At 40.1% G+C, this 24,157-nt stretch overlaps 1 protein-coding gene across 1 annotated transcript in view; it reads left to right on the forward strand.

The window, feature by feature from the left end:
* Positions 1-24,157, forward strand: part of HABP2 (hyaluronan binding protein 2) — a 58,901-nt gene that overhangs the window by 20,183 nt on the left and 14,561 nt on the right. Inside the window, exons 2-9 of the mRNA XM_072622957.1 lie at positions 121-160; positions 13,220-13,330; positions 14,389-14,496; positions 17,507-17,623; positions 21,062-21,181; positions 21,709-21,880; positions 22,554-22,651; positions 23,751-24,003. Of these exons, the coding sequence (XP_072479058.1) occupies positions 121-160; positions 13,220-13,330; positions 14,389-14,496; positions 17,507-17,623; positions 21,062-21,181; positions 21,709-21,880; positions 22,554-22,651; positions 23,751-24,003 (1,019 nt within the window). The remainder of the gene's footprint in view (positions 1-120; positions 161-13,219; positions 13,331-14,388; positions 14,497-17,506; positions 17,624-21,061; positions 21,182-21,708; positions 21,881-22,553; positions 22,652-23,750; positions 24,004-24,157) is intronic.

Here is a 24,157-nt window from a genome sequence, read left to right on the forward strand (position 1 = left end):
CCAGGTCTCATTTGACTTCAATGGACAAGTGCTCCCTAGAAAGTTTACCCTGAGGTAGGGCTATGTTTTTCTGTACCTAAAAAAGACTCACAAACATGTTGGCTTTATTCTGTTTTGCAGTTTTCCTTCTTGACCTCGCCAATAGCAAACATCGACAAGGGTAAGTGTGTTTTCCATTGCTGGTTTGCCTGTGCTCATTTCAAAAAGGTTCACCTCCATTATAAGAAGAGAACACTGGATAGAGGAAAACAACTGGATTATTTATTTATTTGTTTGTTTGCTCATCTATTTATTTATTAGTGAATATTTTCTAATCTTTAAGAAGACCAAGACAGAAAATGTAAAACTTAAGGCCAAAGACTACATCACCAGCCAATCCAAAAGTCGGGGCCAGCTGTAAGCATTATTGTAAAAAGTAGGTGAATTTGTTCCCTCACCTTCTTAAGCCCTTTGCTGTCCAAGCTTCATTTCCCCTCAGATGCCCAGTATTCTTCTATCTGTCTCTTATTCCCCTTCCCTATCTCCTTTCCCTTCCTACTTCCCACTTTCCACTTCCCTTTCCCTCCTACCTCTGCTCTTCTCTTCCCTTGGGAAGGTCTAATGTCAGGAAATAGTCTACTAAATCCCCGTTTAGAAGGCTAGAGGGCTCCTGTTCAGTTTGAAGAGAAAGGCTCCAAAGAGATTGGTCTCCAGTGGTTCTTCCCATCAGAGAAAGCCACATCTTTCCACATGCTGCTCCATTGTGGCATTCAGCCCACACACCAGATAATCAGTCCTCTGCACAATATATGAGCATCCAAACTTTTGTCAATAGGTTTTGAGAAAGGAGATTTTTATTCCCAGAGAAATGCAGCTTGAAGTTCCGTAAGCTTATGAGCCTAAACCAATGCCAGATTGAGGCAATACAAAGTGCTAGAAAATACGTGATATTATTCTGAGTAGCTTTGTGAGAATTTGCAATGTTCTCAAGATGAAATCAACATGTTCTATTGTGTTTGCACAGGACTTTGCACACAGTAGGCTCTCAATATTTACAAAAAAATAAAATAATGAAGAACCATAACTAGAATGAGACAGCCAGGATTTGCCCCCTGCCACCAAAATTTAGAAAGTGCTAGTAGCATTTACAGCTTTCAAAAGCATAAAACAATTATGTTTATCATTTAGTCAACAAGAATAACTAGTTAATGGCATACTTCTTTTCCCTCCCTGCCCCATCCCAACCTAAGTAAATTCCTTCCCAGGCATAATCCCATCCTGTTCCACCACAGCTACTGCCTCTTGTATCTCTGCTGATGCATTTCTTGTCTCAAGATCTCTCCCCACCACTGGGTAGAATCTAGTCTTTCCTTCTGAAGGAATTTTGTATCCTTGGATCCCACCTACCACTGGGAGCATCCAAGGTACGCACTTTTCCCTGAAGGGATTATGTGTCTCTTCCTTCCCCTCCTCCCAAGCGGGGGAACTGAATTTTCTGAAAAAGGTGATCTGAAACCACTTTTTTTGATGCTTGCCCTGAACATATTTTGTGAAATATGCTATACTGTTAATTAGTGTTAAAGATCTTCCCAGCCCATTAATAGGCCTTACCTGAAGCCCATTAAGGGAAGCTTTTGTTAATTTCAAGGAGGCACTGGGTCAGGAGGGTCTTTTCCTCTAGCTCTGAAAAGTGTATATATACTCTGAGATGAGGTTTTGCTTTGGAGGCTTTGAAGAAGGTTCATGTGCCAGATGAGACTATGGGTGCCTGTTAAGGAACCTCCTCAGCTTTGAAAACACAGATGTTGATGCTTCTCTGTCTGGTAACTATGTATGCATGTAATAGGCAAACAGTTGGATCTGTCTGTTGATCTGTGATGTATATGTTGCTTATGGTCAGACCATTAGAAGCCCTGTTAGTTTTTATTTCTCTACTTGTATTTCCTCTGTAGGTGAAAGTAATTAAAGAAGATTGTTGACCCCTCACAAGTTGCTTTCCTTTTAGAAAAGCAGACTTAAGAACCTATACATCAGGCCCTCCTGTATATACCAGGGTGCTTGCTACTACATGTGCCCCAGGTGCCATAATGGCTAGTTATGGCTCTGTTTTTGAATTGTAATGAATTGCATGAATCATAGGATCTTAAAGGATAGTCCATCTCTTGGCATCAACACAAGCAGACCTTTTCAAAGACATGCCCAATTCCTAGCCTCAGTACTAAAAAAAAAAAAATTAATTAATTAATGAGCATTTGATTAAATTCAGTGCATTTCTTTTTGAACAAGATCTCTGATTTTATCATTATGTGGAGCTCCTGGTGAGGAATTCCCTCTAGTAATGTATATCAGCACTTCTCCTACAGCTGACAGTGACTGGCACACAGTAAGCTTTCAATAAATGTTGATTTGACTGTCTTGGAGAATTACCCAAAGTCCTGAGAAGTTACCTGACTCAGGATCACACAGCCTCTGTATGTCAGGGATGGGACTTGAATGCCGTGTCTTTTTGACTCCAAACTGACTCCTGATCCTCTATGCTATATGGTTTCTATCAACCAACATTTATTTAGCACCCATTGTGATTCTGTGCTCATTGTGAAGGAAACATAAATGAAAGTAATAGTCTCTGTACTCAGCAATGTAACCAGGCTTTGTACTAAGGACAACAGCCCACGTAAATAGATAAATATAATACAAGTTAAGATATGATGGAGGCAAAAGAGAAACCCAGATAAATAATTCCGAAAATTTGAGGAGAAAGAGAAAATTTTCAGCTCAGGGAATTGGGGACAGTTTGACAGAAGAGATGGCACCAGAACTAGGGCTCAGAGTAGTAACTGACCCAAACTGCACCACAGTCAAATACACTTGTTGGGAAAGAGACTGACATAGTGAGATATATGGGACAGACTGAAGGAAAGGTGCAGATGGCATCTTTGAGGGCACGAGAAGTACAGGGTGAAGAGAGCAGTCTGATAGGATGGGAGGGGTGGGTATGGCGACACAGAAAACAATCACACCATGTCCACAGTTATGGTAAAAGAGAGAATGACTTCTCTCGTTCTCACCCTCTACCCTGGAGTCCCAAGAGGACAGTTGGACAATGAGCCAGACTAAAAGCTGAGGGTTCGTGGACATTGGCTGCTTTGGGAAAGAAGTGTGGCTGTCAGACCCCTTGAGCAAAGCTTTGTTTACTCCATGCTTTAAAAAAGAAAAAGAAAAAAAATTGTAAAAAGAAAAAAAGCCCTGCTAGGCCTTGAAGGAAGAGAGGCTTTTAAAAAGCACAAATGAAGGTTGTGAATACCAGATGTGGAAGAGAGAGAGAGAGCACTTGTGTGAATGCACAGGATAGGGGTACACAGGATAAATTGAGGAATAATAGCCAATAACAGAGTTTGATTACAAAAAAGAAGGGTGATAATGTGAAATCAGGCTGGAAAAGTAGCACCTTAAATGTCAGGCTCTTTGGTGTTTTATTATGCCATGAGGCAATGGAGAGCCAACGGTTTTTGTCTTAGGGTATGATATGGTAAGACTTGTGCATTTGAAAAATTATTTTAGTGAGTAGGTAAAGGAGGAATAAGAAATGGTTGTTGAGTGACTTACTAATTGATTGGAGAGACAGAGAGGCAGACAGACAGAAGAGAGAGGGAGAGAGGGAAGAAGAAAAAGAGGGAGAGAGAGAGACAGAGACAGAGAGAGACAGAAATGTGAACAGAAAGACGATTAGGAGACAAAATAGTTCAGGTGAGCATCCTATTTATGTCTCCCTCCCTTCTTTGTTAAAGTCCTGGAAAAAGTAACCTAAATTCATTTCTTCTCCTTCACCACCTATGTATACCTTGCAATCTGTCTTCTTAACATGATAACTTTAGAGCTGAGAAGAATCTTAGAATACGTAAAGAAACTGAAGCCCAGAAAAGCGAAGCCATTTGACCAATTTGACACTAGTAAGTAGCAAAGCTGGAATCCAATCCTAAGTTCTCAGACTCTAAATACAACCTTAATCTCCACACCATGAAGAGCCCACTGTTTTGTCGTTGCTTTTTTTCTTTTTGCTTTGGAGCAGTGAGGGGTTACGGTGGCTAGAGTGTGGACCTTGGAATAAGGATGACCTGAGTTCAAATTCTGCCTCAATTGATACCTGTGTGACCCCTGGACAAGTAATTCAACCTGTCTCATTTTTAGTTTCCTCATATCACCTATCTCACAGGATCTATAGTCAGGATCAAATGAAATGACACATATAAAGGATTTTTCAAACCTTTAAGTGTTCTAGAAATGCTAGCTCTTATTATATTAGCTATTTTGCCAAGGACATATATTAGCCAAGAATTAAGCAACTGGCCCATGGGAACTTAACATATTTTGTCTTATGGACACCCTTTGGCTATCTGGTAAAGTTCATGAACCTCTTCTCAAAATAATATTTTTAAATGCACTGAATAGGATACATAGGATTACAAAGGAAATCAATTGTACTGAAATACTGTTATTAAAATACCTATTTTTTTAAAGTTCACAGACTTCAGGATAAGAACCCCTGTTCTAAGACTTGCAGCAGGAAGGGACCTTAAATATTATTGATAGTTCAGTAGCCTCCTTCCTTTAACCTTACAAATAAGGAAACTGAGGCTCAAATAGAGGAAGTGATTTGCCCATGGTTATACAGATAAAACGTAGTAAATTGGAAAACCAGGTATGGAATCCACGCTTTCAGACTCCAGACTCAATGTTTTTTTTCTTACTCCTTAGTCCTCCTTGGACAGCACAGTAAGGTTTGAAGCCCCAGAGGAGCACCCTGTTTCATTACCCAGGTGTTGGAGAAGGCAATGTTAATCCAAACAGCTCAGGTCTTTGTGGATCTAACCACAGCAGGTGACACTCTCAGCCACCAGGGCTGCAGAGGTGCTTTTTCAAAGCTTGGCTCTCTTCTGAAATGTGAGCTGAGTCTATCCATCAGCCATCCCACTGCCTGCCAGAGAGGATCTCCACAGAGAGCACCCTGTCAGCTAGACTCAAAACGTCAAATGGAATCAGACAGGACTGTGTTTTGGTGTAGGCCCTGTGAGGAGGTTTCTGTGCCATGATGATTGATGATGCCAACAGGGACGTGATACCAGGGATTTTGATTGCATCTCACACATCTGGCAATCTCTTTAACCAGAGCAGCTGCAAAACCCCCTTTACAGTAATTCAGAGCTTTGAGGGGAAAGACTCTGGGCACAGACCAATATAAGTTTGGTCCAAAGACCTTCAGCCTCTGACTGAGCAAAAGTCCTCAACTCCTGAGGTTTCCTACAACTTGCTGATCTCCGTGGAACTAAAATAAATGAGAAACCTTGTGGAATAGTGGAAAGCACAGGTCTGGGAACAGAAAGGCCTGAGTTCAGGTCCCAGAATTGTCATTAATGAGCTGTATCATCTTAAATATATTATTTAATCTTTTTATGCCTCAGTTTTCCCATCTTTAATTAGGACCTCCTTCCCTTCTTCATGCAGTAGTTACGAGTATAAAGTGTGCTCATCATCATCATTTGCAATTTTTACAATAGATTACATTTATATAACACTTAAATATTTATAAAATACTCATTTGCATTTTGTAATACTCTTTATGAAATACTTAGAATCTTGCTGTGAGATAGGTATCATCCTACCTTGACAACTCAGAGATAACACAGGATGGCTACTCTATTTTCAGTGGATATTCAGTTCAACAAACAGGGATGCCCATCAATAACCAAATTCACCATTTGGAAATGGAATTCATTCTTTTCTCCACTTCCCTATTCTTTCCTATTTCTGTCCAGCGTACCACCCAGGCTCCCAGCCTCAGAGTCACCCTGGGCACTTTCTTCTTCCATTTCACCCCATTTCCACAAAGTTGCCAGATTTCCTCAGTTGTGTCACCTCCACATTTCCACTGCTTCTAGTCTCTCCCTTGCCCAAAATATCCTTCAAAGCTGCTAAATTAATATGTCTGTAACAAAGATCAAACCATGTCTCTCTCTTACTCAAAAATCTTCTCCCTTACTAATTGATATATAACAATTAAATAAAATAATTATTATACATAATAAAAATAGCTAACACATATAGTACCTACCATGCTAGATGCTTTCTAAATTTTATTTCATTTTGTCATATATATTACATACATACACATACACATACATATAGAATGATAGATTTTAAATTGGAAGAAATCCTAGAGGCTATCAAATAAGACTTTCTCATTATACAGATGAAGAAACTGAGGCATAGAAAAGCTCAATTTCTTGCCCAAGGTCTCACAATTAGTAAGTGTCTGGGACAGGATTGAAATCTAGGTCTTTCTGGCTCTGAACCCATCCTTTCGTCTGTTTCATACATGCCCGCATGCAGATAAAGCCCTCATGCTGGCGTCAGCCTGTACTAATTTGGTTCTCACCCACTTTGCATGACTTCTTTCATATTACCCCAACCCCTTCATTAAGTATATGTTCCCCAATACCTAGCACAATGCCATGTACACAGTGGGCACTTAATGCACTTTTATTGGACTAATTGTTGAATAGAGAAATCCTTAAGTGCTTGTCCCTAACGTTAAAATGTTTCACACAGTTATCCATTTTCTCCCCCTTTTCCAGTGTAATTTTCCTAATGATACTTGGAAGAAAGTCTCAGTTTAAAACTACTTCTTCAGTGCCCAATACTATTTCTTTGAACAAGGGAGCTTGGTCGTGGGTTCAAAGAAAGTCTAGCATAGATTCCCCCAAGTGGGCAATAGTGCCCCTGGGGAGGGCTGGGACTATCCAGGTGGCAGTAGTAGCCTTGGGTGCAGTTATGGGGCTTTGAAGAAAAATAAGGGTTTACTTAACCCCGATGAGGCGCCGAGTCATTTTTTTAAAAGGGGGCAGCAGACCGAATAAGTTGTGGAAACTTTGGTACAAAGTGTAGCAGTTGAGAGGAAGACTAGGGACCTAGAAATAAGAAAAAAAACACAGATATACATACATGTTTACATATACATACATGCATGTATATAATGTGTATACATATATAGAGTGTGTGTACATTACATGTTTGTGTACAATTTGTATGTAAATTACACATGCATGTTTATGCATAGTATATGTAAGCATCGTATTTATATCTATGTTATATGTGTTTATGTCTGTATGTTATATACATTATATATGTTTATGCATGTATAGTGTGTATATATATATATGTTGTGCCTAGTATTGCATGTTTATACCAGTATAGTAAGTATGTATGTTCTGAGCACATCATGTATGTTTATACATGTATTATGTAGAGAGATATGTTTGTATTATATGTGGTTATATACATAATGTTATAGGCATAGTGTATATAGAATGTGTGTTTATACATATATAATACAGGTATATATTGTGAATGTAGTATATCTGTTTATACACATATAGCACTATATTTATAATATGCACATTAGGTGTGTTTTTATATATATGGTATGGGCACATTTTGCATATGTTTATGCATACATGGTATGTGTATATATAATATATGGGCAGCTAGGTGGCACAGTGAATAGAATGCTAGACCTGGAGTCAGGAAGACTCCTCTTCCTAAGTTCAAATCCAGTCTCAGATACTTACTGGCTCTGTGACCCTGGGCAAGTCATTTAATCCTGTTTGCCTCAGTTTTCTCATTTGTAAAAATGAGCTGGAGAAGGAAATGACAAACCACTCCACTATTTTTGTCAAGAAAATCCCCAAATGGGGTCAACAAAGAGTCAGACACAAGGGAAACAACAAGTATGTGTGTGTACATGCATATATATTTACCTACAGAGCATCTCCCATACTGTTATTTAACCTTTTGTGTACATATTTTCTCACCCCAACTATCTTATAAGTTTCTCTAAGCTTCTTGGGGTCAGGGACTATGTCTTAAATATCCTTGAATTCTCTGGGGTACTTGGTAAAATGCCTTATATGTAATGGGGAGGGAAGGGAGCTGAATATTTCTTGATAGATTTCACTTCCTTTTGATGGCACTTTCTTGTATATATACACATATTATGTATGTCTATACACATAGAGTAGGTGTATGAGTGCACCAAGGACTCCAGTATCAAGAACTTTCTTTTCCAGGTCTTTTGTAGCTGTGGATGTTGAGGAGATAGAATCTATACCAGTTTCCTTTAAGTCCCAACTAAAATTCCATCTTTCACTGGAAGCCTTCCCTAAAATATTTTAATTCTAGTACCTTCCTATTATTTCCTGTTTTGTCATTTCCTATTTGTCCAGTATGTAGTGTGCTTTGTATATATTTATTTATATGTTTTCTCTCCCATTAGATTGTAAGCTCCTGGAGAGCAGGACTGTCTTTTGCCTCCTTTTGCATCCTCAGTGCTTGGCATGATGCTTTGGCACATAGTAGGTACTTAATAACTGTCGATTGACTGATTCATTTGTTGACAAGTAGAGGTAGTTTCCATGTCTCATCTCTATAAGGCTTTTGCCCCTAGAGGAACCAGCTTTGAAACAGGGTCTAAGACCTCAGTGTGCTGCTGTTTCTCAGCCTTTCGGGTTTACCTCCTCGATAGAGGTCATTTGTTGATGTTGGTGTAGGTGGTGGCAGTCTCATTCTCCATAGACATTGGAGCATGCTGCTCTTTCCAGGGCCATGTCTACGGCAGACTGTTAGTTCTTTGAGCTCAGAAGAAGAAATGTAGTTCTATTGAAGGGAGTTTCCACAGCCATCCCAAGCCCTGATCATCCCAAAGTGACTTAATTCTGTTTGTCTTGTCTTGTCTTGTCTTGTCTTGATGATCTCTCCCTGTCTCAGTGATTTGGGACCCACTCCTCCAGTTGATTCTGTCCATTCCAGTAGCCATGTTCTAGAAGAATGAGACAGTCTTAGAATATTTCTATTTAACAAACTTCTTTAGAAAGGAGTTCTTCTCCTGTAAGTTGTGTGTTCGTCCTTCATTGACAAAGAAGACCATGCCATCAGAGAAATAATGACATGACTTGCACTTAACTTTGTTTTGAGTGAGGGAGGGCCATGCAGGTCACCAGTCTCACTTCTCCTCCAGAGCCATCTGAATCCAGTGACCAGATATTCACCAGGATGACTAGAGATGACCCAGGAGGAGGCAACTGGGGTTAAGTGACTTGCCCAAGGTCACACAGCTAGTGAGTGTCAAGTGTCTGGGGTGAGATTTGAACTCAGGCCCTCCAGACTCCTGTACTAGTGTTCTATCCACTGCACCACCTAGCTGCCCCCTCCTGTAAGTTACTTTATTCAGCAGAGAAGAGACTAATCCTTTCCTTTGCTATACTGTACAGCAATTAGATACCACTATAGTTCAGAATCACAGAATTTCAGAGTTGGAAGGGATCTCGGCAATCACGTAGACCAACCCATATCAGGAAAAAAAAATTCCCACTATAACATACCCAAAAAGTGGCCATTCAACTTCTGCTTGATGATCTCATTGAGGAGATAGATACTCACTACCTCTCATGGCATTCCATTCTCTTTTTGTGTAGCTCTTAACTGTAAGGAAATTGTAGGGTTTTTTATCCTTGGATCAAACCTAATTTTTCCTCTCTGCAACTTTCATCCATTATTCCTAGCTTTACCTTTTAGAACAAGCTTAATTTCTCTTCCATATAATAGCCCTTTAAATACTTGAAGACAACTATTATGTTCCACCCGGAGCCTTCTCTTCACCAGGTTAAATATGCCCAGTTGCTTCAACCATTACCCAAAGGAAATGGATTCATGGTCTTTATTCCAGTTCCCCTCCTCTGAACACTTTTCAGCTTATTTCCAAGACATGAACACATTATTCTACACATGGTATCACCTGGGAAGAGTACAGCGGGACTATCACCTACTATTTTTATAAACTGTACTTCCCAGCGCAGCCCAAGGTAGCATTAGCTTTTAGGAGTGAGGGGACTGCCATATCATACTGTTGACTCATTGAACTTGCAGTCGATTCAATTCCATTCAATCCAATAAACACTGATTGAGCTCTAATATTTGTATGGCCCTGTCTTTGTCTGAGCAAAGAAACAGAAGTCAAATAAGACATATTCCCTACCAAAACAGAACTCATAGTTTAGTGGAGAAAAAATGAAACGTAATCAAATGGCACTTGTTTAATGTAAAATTTTTCCTAGCACTACAAAGACATGCTGGGGGTCATTTCTATCATCCCCCTGTCCCCCAGGAAAGACAGTATTGTAGGGATCCTTCTTAGATGTGTGATGTCCTTCCATTTTTCAACACCTACAAAGAAGCTGAGAAATTATGCACCATGATGCTGAAGTTATTCAGGAAATGACTTAAACACCTGGAAAAGTAATTATCTAAAAACACCTGCTGAAAAGAAAAAAAAGGCAGTTCTCCAAAGGGAAATAAATACATAAATGATCCAATCTTCTCGTTACCAAAGTCATTTCTCTATCCTTCCCTTTCTTCTGGCTACCCCACCCCCCACCCACCAAAGGCCAGAATGAAATCTTGCATGTCAAACTTGGAGAAATATTTTATTTCCCCTTGTTGTGTCTCTTTGCTTTGTCTCCTTAGATGGAGGGAAACTTGATTTGCTCCAGGAAGACAATGGTCTTATCTTCAGCTGAGATCCTTATCCCTGGCTAGGTGTGCTCCAAGAGCACTTGCATATTGTAGAAATTCAATTCCTGTAAGATAATGAGCCAGGAAAGGGAGTCTTGACTTGACATTGTGATAAATGAGGTGAAATTTTGGAAACGAACCAGAGTTGGTGTATTCAAGAAGAAATAAAAGACTAGTTCTATTTTAATATGAAATACAAAAGTCATTTTACAAAAGCAGATTTTTTAAAAGCCAAAGAGATAAGGACTATAACCGAATGACTGAGGAAGCTAAAATAATGGCAATTGATGATCAATCCAAGGCAGAGGGTTATCCACTAAGCCATCAGATTAGCTCCCTAGGAGAGCTTTGTCAAGTTTGCTATCTGCATTTTCCTCTCTCCTCATTATCATATGTATCTGGAAGAGCTCTTTATATAATTCCTGCTGGTGGCTGGGATACCATCTGGAGTCAAGGAAGTCAACTCAACTTTCTCCACATATAAAACTTCTCCTACCTCCTATTATTCCCCACATCTAAAGAAAACAACCACTGATTGTTGCAAGCTTTCAGTGTGTGAGACTGACCTCGAGTGTAGGGTAGGGTTCTGGGTCCTGTTACCATGTAAATTATTCAAGGTTCATAAACATTTGCAAGACTGCCTTTTGTGGCTATCAAAATTGTACGTTGGAAGCCTACATATGGATGAGAATAAAAAGGGAAACCATCCCCCAAAGTAAGTGTGGACATTCTTTGCTCCATGTATAGAGTAGGTAGAATGCCAAACAATGATAGAGAAGAAAAGAGCAAGGAATTTCTTTGGCGCATTGGAACTGAAGTCGATGATAGAGGCCCTTTAAGAAGTCTGAATTAATCCATTTACAAAGGCAAGAAACATAAGTTCTAAGTCTACCTCTGCCATTCTGTGTTGTTGTTGTTCAGTCATTTTTTCAGTCATATCTGACATTTCATGATCCCTTTTGGGTGTTTTCTTGGCAAAGATACAGGAGTGTATTGCCATTTCCTTCTCCACATCACTTTACAGATGAGGAAACTGATGTCAACAGGGTTAAGTGACTTGCTCAGGGTCACACAGATAGTAAATATCCAAAGTCAGATTTGAACTCAGGAAAATGTCTTCCTGATTGATTCCAAGATCAATGTTGTATCCACCGCATCACCTAGCTATCCTTAAATAAATCTCACCCCTCTGAGCCTCAGTTTTCCCTACTACAAATACAGTTGATGTTACAGTTAATTACAAATTACAGTATTCCCTACTACAAATACAGTTAACATTACCCCTCTGCTCTGTGGCCTCCTGCTCCAGAGCATGCTGGTAAATGCTGGCTCTCTGGAGGAAGGGAAGGAGATATATCTATAATACACTTTTAGCTTTAGTCTCTATTAATTACATTTGCTACATCACTTTTTTGTCTAGACAATCAGCAACACACCCATATACACATAAGAATCAAGCCCTTATTTGTGGTGATTATCAATTTCTGAACTATAAATTCTCACACTGAAAACTGAACCATCAGTTCAAACTTTTCCCTCTCTGCCCAATTTTACAGAGTGAGAGGGACAAGCTACATCTATTTCGGTCACATTGTTTCATCAGTTGGAAAAGAAGGGAACAGAAAGTAGAAATTTGTGTGTGGTGAAAGGACAAAGACTTCCAGCTACATCCTGTTCCTCAAAAAGTCTACAGTTATAATGTTATCTACCAGGGATGCTACTCACCGCAGCCCAAATATCAGTGAGGTTCAGGGAAGCCCCTAGTGAGAGTAAAGCAAAGTAGTCAAAAAGACAGAATTTACCTAAGTAATTCTCTATGTTCCTGGCTGGTATGGCTATGGGTATGACTCAGAAAAGAGATAAAATAGCTATGAACTGACCCCAAAAAAGCTGTAAACTTTCTCTGTAAGGAAAAAGCCACTTAATAGCTGATACTGGTCAGAGAGCTAGCACAAAACAATAGCGCAATAGCAGAGAAACAGTTTAGACCACAAGTGGGGAATCTGTGGCCTTGAGGCCACATGCGCAGACCACACTTGATGACCCAGAGGGCCACATGTGACCTCGAGGCTGCAGGTTCCCCACCTCTGGTCTAGAAGCATTTCATCAGAGGAGCAGTAAACGGCGTCTTAGAAGAGGAAGCAACCCAGCAGATAGCCATCAGGAGCTTTCAAGGGAAGTAGCAAGTCTTAACTATGGGGGTAAAGACATATTAGAACTAGCATGCGATTCTAGGAGAGCGGTTGTCAGTTTTTTGAGTCTCTGCCTTTCCAATGGTGCCATGGGAATTTGTAAAAGAGTGTGCTCTTCTGGGTAGGAGGGAATTTTTTTTCTTATTTACCTTGCTACTGTTTTAATAAGTATTTTTACTTATGATTTTACATATAAACTATCATTTTATATATAAGAGAACACGTTGAAAAGGGGGTTAGGCAAGAGATTTTCAAACAATGTTACCCCAGAGAGTACCTTGAATCTAGAGGGAAGTCTAAGGGGCCAAGCCGAAGGCTATCCATTCTACTACTGCTGTAAAGATATTCATTCTAGAAATCCAATATAATGTTATGTTTCTTTGGTCTAGCTAACCATTTCTCTTTCATTCTTTCACCTGCTGTAGATTGGACTCTTGATGACTATGAATACAGTGCTGAATATTATGATCATGAAACAATTATAAGTAATGCATCTGAGTATCAAGATTATACTAGTTGGGTCTCTACAGAAAATGGTAAGAAAATCAACTTATTTGAGGTGTGATAGATGAGAAACTTGGGAGGAAAGGGAGGAAATGCTTGGATGTGTGCATTCTCTTTGTACTGCGTCTCCTCCCTCTCACCACCAATTATTGTCTCAAAATGTTTGTGTCAAGTTATTTAGACACCATTATGGTTAGGATTTTGCCTCCACTGAGAGTTATAGAATCTTAAGGCTAGAAAGGACTTTGAAGATGATCTCATCAGCATCCTCATTTTTACAGATGAAGAAACTGAGGTTCTGATAAATAAAGTGGTTGTCCAAGATCACACTTGTAGGCGATAGTAGAAAGAGTGTTAGAATTCACTAGACCTGTGACTGCTGGACCACGAGGCCAGTCATGTTTTTATCTCTTATCACAGCATAGGCTCTCATATACAAAACAGCACAGGCAGAAGAGGCTCTAATTGTATTGTAGTGGGGATCCAAGTGAGAAGACAACATGGAACTTACCGCGGTAAATAGAGTGCAGGACTTGGCAGCAGGAGACTAAGTTTTTAGTCCTACCGCAGACCCATACTAGCATACATACCATTCAGAGTCTTAGTTTCTTCATCCTTAAAATGGGACTAATGATGCTTGTAGTACCATTGTGAGGAAGGTGTTTTAAAAATGTGAGTCATTTATAAGCTCAAGATTGGTTCTTAAGTCTCTTTCATTCCAATGGTACCATGGGAATCTGTAAGAGAGTGTGCCCTTCTGAGTAGGAGGGAATTCTTTTCTTCTTATTTACCCTGGTACTGTTTTAATAAATGTTTTTACAATATTTTATGTATATATATTTATGTATGCATAAATAATATATATTATGTATAATATATATTTAGATATTTATAATATTTTAATAAAAATAAATTTACTGATTTTACAGACCTTAAAGTTAGAAATAATCTCTTTGATAGCGGAGATTGTTTCATTATTTGTACGTATATCACCATTACCTGGCACGTAGTAGCTGTTTAATCAATGTTAGTTGCTTGCTTGATTTATCAGCAACCACTACAAACATTCTCTCCTTTCTAAATATTGCAGACCTATGCCAGCCCAATCCTTGCATGCATGGTGGTAAATGTGTTATAAAAGCAGACAGCTTCAAATGTAACTGCCCTGCCCCATTCACTGGGGGAAAATGTCAAGCAGGTGAGTGTGTTTTTCTAGATTTTGCTGTTGAATCCCTCACACTGAAAAGGAAACATATACTGCTCCCAGACTCCCCCCTTCACCAGCATCCTCAAAAAGAGATGAGGCAAAATGGCCTTGGGAAGAGGAGTTAAAATGTATAGCTGCGTTTATTCCAACAAAGGGTGCTGGAGTTAGATAGGACAATAGAAAGCTTCTAGTTAGAGAACTAAGGCTAGAAAGGATAAGGGAAGGAACACAAGGAGGGGGAGAAATGATTCATGCAAGGTCACACCATAAACTAATAGCAGACCCCAGAAGCAGGAGGAGCCCTGGAGTTGGGAGACCAGGTCTGAATCCTGGCTCTGCCGTTTGCTATCTGTATGAACATAAATCACATAAATTTCCTTATCTGCAAAATGAGGATGGTAACAATTGTGGGATGTCCCCCATGATGTTTTTGTAAGGAAAGTGTTTTGTAGACTTTAAAGTGCTACAGAAATCTGAGTAATTATTACTTGAAACTCTTCATACGACAGTGATAACAATTTCGACATCTGTACAGTAAAGAGATTGGACTAGGTAATTTTTTAAATGTATTTTTGTTCTGAATTTAACAAACACCAAATAAAATAGGCATTTCCATTCGCACAGTAGAAAGAAGAGAATAACGTAGAAGCCATCAGATTTTATTACATACAACTTACATTTCTTTTTAAGTATATAACAAATTCAGACTATAGCTTTCAAAGTTATCCTGCTTGTGCTTCTTTCGGGCCTTCTTTTTATTCTCTTTTCTGCATTTTTTAAAAAAATGCTTCAGTCACTCTCTTTTGCTTCTTTTTCCTTGTGGCAATCTCCCCTTGTCTTTCTACCTCATGCCCCATTAGAAAAAAGAAAATAAAAACAAAGCCCTTTTAACAAACGGGCATGAACTAGATAATCTCAAAACTCTCAGTTTGATGATTATTTATGATTTTTGAGTCCCTAAATGCTACTTTTCAGTTAACTTATTAGCAAAGGTACAAATTGATATGCCTGTGTCTCCCTCATCCTGAAAAAGCCCTCCTTTAATTTTTTCATCTGTATGAACTATCATGCTATATCTCTTCTCTTTGTAGCTAAACTCCTGGAAAAGACAGTCTACAATAGGTGGCTTCACTCTCTCTCCTCTTACTTCCTTCTTAACCCCTTACAGTTTGGTTTCTGACCTTATCATTCCACCAAAACTGCTCTCTCCAGTTACTGATGGTCCCCTAGTTGCTAAATCTAACGCCCTTTTCACAATCCTCACAGTCCTTGTCCTCTCCGTAGACTTAACACTGTTGACCCCTCCCTCTTCTCTCTTAGGTTTTCAACACACCACTAGTTCTCCTCCTATCTGTCTGGCCTCTCCTTCTCTGTCTCCTTTGCTGGATCCTCATCTAAATCACGCCTTCTAACCATAAGTGTGCCTCAGGGTTCTGTCCTAGACCCTCTTCTCTTCTCTCTCTGTACTACTTCACTTGGTGATCTCATCCACTCCCATGGATTTAATTACCATCTCTATGCTGATGATTCTCAAGTCTACCTATGCTGCCCCAACCTCTCTGCTGACCTTCAATCTCATTTCTCCAACCGCCTTCCAGACATTTCAAATTGGATGTCCAGTATGCATCTTAAATTCAGTATTTCTGAAGCTTAACTCCTTATCTTCCTCCCTAAACCTTTTCCCCTACCTTGAGGACAACGCCATCCTTCCCAGTCCCTCAAACTCACAACCTTGGAGTTATCCTGCTCTCCTCACTATTTCTCACCTCCCTGCCACATCCAATATTGTTGACAAAATTTGTCACCATCTCTCATATAGACCTTCTTCTCTCCTCTGAAGTAAGCACCTTTCTAATACAGGCTCTCATCACCTGTCACCTGGCTTATTGCAAAAGCTGCTGGTGGGTCTGCTTGCCTCAAGTCACTCCCCACTCCAATGCATCCTTCATTTAGCCACTATGATTTTCCTAAAGCACAGGTCTCACTACGTCACTCCACTCCTCAATAAACTGCAGGGCTTCCTATTACCTCCAGAATCAAATACTGCTCTTTTTGGTATTCAAAGAATTTCATAACTTAACCCCCTTCTAACTTTCCAGTTTCCTTACACTTTACTCCCAGACAGGTTCTATTCGATTCAGTATTACTGGTCTCTTAACTGCTCTAAGAATAATCTCTCATCTCAGGGCATTTTCCCTGACTGTCCCTCAAGTCTGGAATGTTCTCCCTTCTCCTCTCTGACTAGTGACCTCCCTGGCTTCCCTTAAGTCCCAACTAAAATCCCACTTTCTGCATTAAGCCTTTCCCAACCCATCTTAAATCTAGTGCCTTCTCTCTATTAATTATTCCCTATTTATCCTGTATACAGCTAGCTTTGTGTATGTGTGTGTTCTTTTTTCCATGTTGCTTTCTTCATTAGAGTATAAGCTCCTTGAGGGCAGGGACTGTCTTGAGCCTGTTTTGTATCCCCAGAGCTTAGCACAGTGCCTGGCACATAGCAGATGTTTAATAAATATTTCCTGACTATTTATTGATTAAAGGGGTGGGGGGGAAGGGGAAGACGACTAACTCAGAAGTTCAAATCTGACCCATTCAAGTTTGCTTCGTTCCATGCTCTCTTCTAAAGCCACAGACTATACACTTAGTTCACTCTGACCACTTCATAAATAAAAGCTGGTATTCAACAAAGGGACAAAGGAAGGATGGCTTGGAGAAGTCCATCGTTCCTACTAGGGCTACAAGTCAAAGCAAAGAATATACCTGCATTTATAGGTGAAGGACAGCACAGTGAGAAAAATACACCCAAATCAATGTTAGGGTCTTTTTGGTTTTTTCCTATTAGACATCAGTTATAGGTTTTATTTTTTTTTTTTATTTTAAGCTTCTTGAAGGCTTTCATTTTTGTATTCCCAGTGCTGAGCACAGTACATAGTACATAGTAGGTGCTTAACAAATATTTGCTGAATTGAATTTCCCTCCATTTCCTACTGATCTGTTACAGTACGCAATACGTGCCAGAGAAAACCTTGTGTCAGAGGAGAATGTCTCGTTATCCTGACTCCACCCTATTACAAATGTGCCTGTAACCATCCATATCAGGGTCCATCCTGCTCAAAAGGTAAGTCATAGGTGGGAGTGGGGGGGAGAAAACCTATTCAGGTTGACTTTATATTTAGACGTAGTTGTCACTGTGTATAGAGTACAAAGTCCTTCCTAATATGGCTCCAGCCTACCTTCCCAGAATTATTTTGCGTTACTTCTCTTCCAAAGTCTTGCCTTTTTGCTCTTAACTGAACTAAAAAACATTCACTCTTCAGTCTCTAAGCCTTTAAAAAGGCTTCTCCCCATGTCTGAAATAGACTTACCTCTAATTCTCATTATCCCTAGCTTCCTTTAATACATCTCACGTGTCATCTCCTATAGGAAGCATTTCCATACTCTGAGTTGTTAAGACTCTGTCTCCCCCCCGAAATTACCTTACTTCTACTTCTAAGTGTGCATATTACACCCACCAGTAGAAGACAAACTCCCAGAAGACAGGAACTGTTTTGTTACCATTTTCATATCTCTAATACCTAGCCTAGCACCTGGCCCATTAATGCATTTGCGGTAGGTGCTTTCTAAGTGTTTACTATATTGTTTAATTTGAGACATCTATGAGCAGCCCTTGTACTTATTCAACTGTATTAAATCTATTAAATCAACAGTTGTGAGATAAAGCAAATGGGAATTCAGAAGTCACTTCTTTCCTGGATGATCAAGGAAGCAATAGTCTCTGAGGGCCTAGTATTCTAGGCTGTCATTCAATAATATTTCACTAATATTCAGTAAGAGTCTTGAGGGTATACAACCAATCTATGCCCTTCCTTTCCCAAAGACATCAGCTCAAAACTCCCTCCCTCCATTAAATCTTCCTTGATTTTCTTTCCAGATCCCTTGTTTACGTATTCTGTTTGATGGCAGAATTCATTGTTGCTTCCTAAGTGCTCTGAACTCCTGTATTTTGGCCTGTGTAGCCTATCTCCTCAATTAAATTATAAAATCCCTACGGGAGGAGTCCATATCATTAATTTCCTCAGTACCCCTCTCAAGTGTTGAAGACTACGTATGTAACGAATACTCAGCCAGTGATGTTGTCTGGTCATTTTCCTGACAGTCAACATCCATGTATTAAGTGATTACTATAAGACAGGCTAAGGGATAAAAGTAAAGGCAAAAACATGGTTCCTGACCTCAAAAAGCTCACATTCTAATGGGGGAACAACATGTAAATAATTACAAACATGCTAGATATAAATTTCACAAAAGTGGGAGGCAGTATTGTAGTTGATATGCTGAGGTGGGGGGAGGGAGGGAGGAAAGAGAAGGAGACAAAAAGTGGGATTTGAACTGAGTCTTGAAGGAGGCCAGGGAAGTCAGGAAGTAGAGGTCAAGAATAAGGCTTTCCAGTCACAGGGCAGTGAAAAGGTATGGAAGTGGAAGATGGAGTGTATGGTGTGAGGAACTGTGAGAAGGCTAGTATCACTAGATAATAAACTAGATACTAAAGAATAAGGAGCCTGGGAAGATAGGAAGGGGACAGGTTGTGAACATCTTTAAAAGTCAAACAAAGGATTCTATATCTGATCTTGAAGGTAATAGGGAGCCACTAGAGTTTCTTGAGTAGGGAGGTGGCATGGTCATACCTACACTCTAGGAAAATCATTTGAGCAACTGGAAGATAGAGTAGGAAGAGATTTAAATCAACAGACCACCTGAGAATCTATTATAATAGTCCAAGATAGAGATGATCAAAGCCTGAACTAGGGTGGTTACTGTGTAAATGGAGAGAAGGAGCTATATGAAAGATGTTTCTGTGAAGGTAGAAATGACAAGAATGGGCAACAGATTGAATATGTGGGACATGAATGAGGAGTCACAGATGACACCCTAGGTTACTGATCTGGATGACTGGGAAGCTAGTAGTTCCCTTGACAAGTAATAGATAAGTTCAGACAAGGAGAGGATTTGGGGGGTAAGATAATGATATTTTGGAAGTACAGAGTTTAAAATATCTATGAAATATTTAATCAGGATGCCCATGAGGTTGTTGGCAATATGGAGCTAGAGTTCAGGAAAGTCAGTTTGTGGTTGATTGTCCTTTGTTCTTGAAGAGGACCATAGCATCATGGCGGTGATGCCATGACATGCAGTGAATTAGATTTAAGCGAGAGAAGGCTGGGCAAAGTCATCAGCCTCACTTTCTCCTCTGGAGACATCTGGAGTCAGATCAAGATAACTGGAGATGTTCCTTAGTTCAGGAAAGAGTCGAGTATTCAATTTATAGACCTGAAAATGCAAATGAGGGTTGAATCCATGAGAACCAGTGAGGTCTTCAAGTGAGATCATATAGAGGAAGTAGAGAAAAGGACCCAGGACAGACTTCTGGAGAGACCCTCACATTTCGTGGATGAGACCTAGAAGAGGGACCAAAAAGGAGCAGTCTGACAGATAAGGGAACCAGGGAAGAGCAGTTTCAAGAAAACCTAAAGAAAAGAGAATATCCAGTTAAAAAAAGAAGTGTTCATCAGTGTCAAAGGCTATAAAGAAGTTAATCAGAGGATGTAAGTTTGAGTGCTGGTTCTATTCCTTGGGACTAGATCTGTCTACTGAGCCATCTAGCTGCCTAAAGAAAGTCAAAAGACAACCTCTGCTCCCAAGGAACTGTCTAAAAGAAGAGACAACAGGCAAACAACTATGTACGAACTATGTACAAGATGGGCTGGAGATATTCAACAGAGGGAAGACACTAGAATTAAGGGCACTCAGGAAAGGCTTCTCATAGAAGATGGATTTGGGACAGGGAGAGTAACAGAGGAATTGAAGATGGCATCTTCACAAACTTAGCTGACTGAAAGGATGGGGGTGTCCTAGCTAGTAACTGGAAAATCAGGAAAAGGAGAGGCTAAAATGAGGGGACTGGAACAGGAAATTTCTAAGGTAATTTCTAACTCTAAAATCTTTCCAGTATCTGGTCCTAGCTGACTCAGTTAATGAAGTGAAGAGGGTATGTCCTTTTCCATTTATCCTTACGTAGGGCCCATGGATAGAGAACCAAACTATACTTCCTAACAAAGATCAACCCCAGAGGTTGCTTAAGGGGCATTTAGAGGGCCCTCTAATCATACTAGAAGACCAGAAATATAAGTGTAAGCCACAAGACAAAATAGAGATTAGTCAATGTTCTGAGTCAAGAGAAGAAATCTTGTTAATTAATCTTAATTAAGAGTCAGATCACCACCAAGTACATAAGGGTAGGCCCCAAAAACATAAATTACTATTGTATCCCCAGAAATCTAAACCTCAGGTCCTTTGGCAGTGGCCATGCCTCCCCATCCCTCAGAATGAACCATAGCTGCTGTTATAAGCAGCAACTAACATTATGGTGATTTGTCTTCCTGTTACTAAACTATATAATCTGGATAGATAGCCCAGGAGAAACTATCTTCCTTTGAGTTCTAAGACTGTGCATTTTCTTTATGAAGGAACCCACAGACCCTATTTTCCTTTTTGACAGTCTTTTCAGCATGTAGACCAAATCCTTGCAAGAATGGAGGTAACTGCAGGCGGAACAGGCGGAGATCCAAGTTTACATGTAGCTGTCCCGAAGGATTCAAAGGAAAATTATGTGAAATAGGTATGATCACTTTCTACATTCAAAACCAAAAGAGCCAAACAACATTCCTGGGAAGCAGCCAGTATGTCCCATTGGCGTCTGAGTTTAATTAAAGTGTGACCCCGTTCTAGTCCTTAGGGCTTGGAATCCCTTGCAATGTCTGAACCTGCTTTTTCAACCCTTTTAGAACAGAAATCACAAGTATGATTTGTCCAATTCTGTGAAGAGATCAAACTTAACCAGGCTTGAATATGACTCTCACCACGTTCACATAATTATTACCATGGGCTACTAGGGCTCCAGGCGTCCTCAACTCATTCATGGTTAGTTTTCCATATATTGCAACTACATGTTCTCAACCCTGGCAGGAGGACCGGAAATTCAGCCCATCTACTTTCTGAGACATTGTCATTGGCACTCAGGTTAGCAAAAATCCACAGGAGAAAAATGACCCTGTTGCCACCAGTTGCCCAGCAGATACCCAGTCCCTTCCCCTGGTGAGGGATGGAGGGATGATTATTTTCCTATATTTGTCTTCTTTCTTGGAGGTCCTGAAGACTGTTATGAGAGCAATGGCCTCAACTACCGAGGGGAAGTCAGTAAGACAATTAGCCACCGCACTTGTCTTCACTGGAATTCTCACCTCCTCTTGGATGAGGCTTATAATGCATTTATGGAGGATGCCACGGTCCATGGTATTGGTGAGCACAACTATTGCAGGTAAAAGAGGCTTTATCATTTGTCTCTGATGATGAAGAGCTGTCACCCTTCTCTAGCCTTCTGTTCTTATAGAGGATAGTAGCTGGGCCTAGAGTCAGGAAGACCTGAGGTCACATTTGGTCTGAGCCACTAACTATGATCTTGGGCAAATCCCTTAGCTTCTATTTGCCTCAGTTTCCTCAGTTGTCAAATGAGAATAGTAATAGTACATATGGCCCAGGGCTGTAAAAAATCAAGAGACAATGAAAGTACTTAGCAAAGAGACTGACACATGCTAGGAATTACATAAATGCTTATTATTATCATTTTTACTCTACCACCCTTCAATTTTCTGTGGAATGTTTGTAGGAACACTCAGAAGGAGAGTAGAAATCATTGGGGTGAGGTAGGTATACTTCAGCTCCTCATTCTGGGTGAAAAAGCACAGAGAGAGATTGTGGTCACCTTTCAACAGCCTAGCTTCCTTTGCTCCATACCATAATGTGAGAGTCTTCTAGTAGAGGTGGGATGATGACACCTGAGGGATTCTGGAGAGGGGAATTTTGCACTGTCTTGTGACTTCTATGGTCATCCTCCAACTCTAAGATTCTAGCAATTAAAATGGGAACTAGGTAGATCCAGTCTTGTTCAAAGGGTTCTTTGATCAATTTCTATTGGGATGCATTCTTTTCAGGAATCCAGATGGTGACAAAAGTCCTTGGTGCTTCACTCAGTTGAACAAGAAAACAGTGATTTGGGAGTTCTGTGATGTCACCTCTTGCTCAACCTCAGGTAAGTCTGGTGGAAGTCTGAATGAATAGACATTTGGTTATGTGTGTGTATACATGTATACATATATGTATATGCTTACATATATTGCATGTATTCATTTGGATAATAGTCAAAGTCATAGACCATTATAGCAGGAAGAGATTTTAGTGATAGTCTCTTCCGGATACATTTTTCCCTCCTTAGAGGTCTTTAGTCAAAGGATGAATTCCAGGAATCATAGAATCACCAAATCTCAAAGTTAGAATAGGAATAACTGATTAATTTTTTTAAATTCTTGTTCCTTCGAAAATAAAAATATCATTTTAAAGTAATAAGGAAAAAGACTCTTGAGACAATCTAATCAATCAAACAACAGTCACTTATTAAGTGTTTATTATGTGTTAGGCACTGTGCTAGGCACTGGGAATACAAAGAAAGGCAAAAGCATGAGAGACAGAGAAAGAAGAACAAAGAACAAGAAAAATAGGAGGAGGAGAAGGAGGAGGAAAAGAAAGAGAAGAAGCAGGAAGAGAAGGAGAAGTAAAGGAGTAGGAGAAGGAAGTGGAAAAGGAGAAGAAACAGGAAGAAAAGGATAGGAGGAGAAGGAGAAGAAACCAATTCAATGAAGGATATGTATAAGGCAACTACAAGTATCATCAGGTGACTAGTAGATGCCCCTGGTAGCAGTCAACCCACTACACCCCTGAGGTGTGTACCTGCTAGCTCTTCCTCTCTGCAGATGACAAATTAGACTCAGAGCACTTATTCTTAACAGAATACTTAAGAGTAGTAGAATACTTATGGATAGGAGGAGCTATGATCACAAAGCAAAAAAAGTAGCTATGAATAGCAGGTCCTTTCTGACCAGTAATTCCCCCCATTCCCCCTCCACTCCCTGCCTCCCCAAACCCAATCAGCTCCTACTGTCAGGCTGCATGTCAACAGAGCAGTAGCTACAGGCAGCGGCGTACATTCTGTAGCACCATCCCAGTGCCATAGTGATTGATTGGTATTGGGTGATCTCACTCCCTGAATTCTTCTTGGAGGAAAAAAGATGGGACTGGCAGAGGGCAAGTGGTTGTAATGGCATTCAGATTCTGTTTTTGCTCTGTTACCCCAGATGTCTCGGAGTTCCCATGGAAGCCCACTGAGCTCATCACTTCAAGTCACATGTTCAGCACCTGTGGGCTGCCGGAGGCAGATATAAAAATCAAAAGAATCTATGGGGGTTTCAAGAGTACTCCAGGCAAACACCCCTGGCAGGCATCTCTCCAAGTGTCTCTGCCACTGACTGTCCCAATGCCCAATGGGCACTCGTGTGGAGGCACACTGATTGAGCCCTGTTGGGTTCTCACTGCTGCACACTGTGTAATGTAAGTTCAAGATGTGGGAATGGCCACCTTCCTGTAACCAAAAACCTAGAAGGGGTCCAGGGTCTTGACCCTTGTCTGCTGGGTGATCATGGGCAAGCAACTTAATTTCTAGAAGCCTCAGTTTCCACATCTGTAAAATAAGGGAAATGATGCT

Source organism: Notamacropus eugenii, chromosome 1, assembly GCF_028372415.1.
Source record: "Notamacropus eugenii isolate mMacEug1 chromosome 1, mMacEug1.pri_v2, whole genome shotgun sequence".
Lineage (NCBI taxonomy): Eukaryota > Metazoa > Chordata > Mammalia > Diprotodontia > Macropodidae > Notamacropus > Notamacropus eugenii.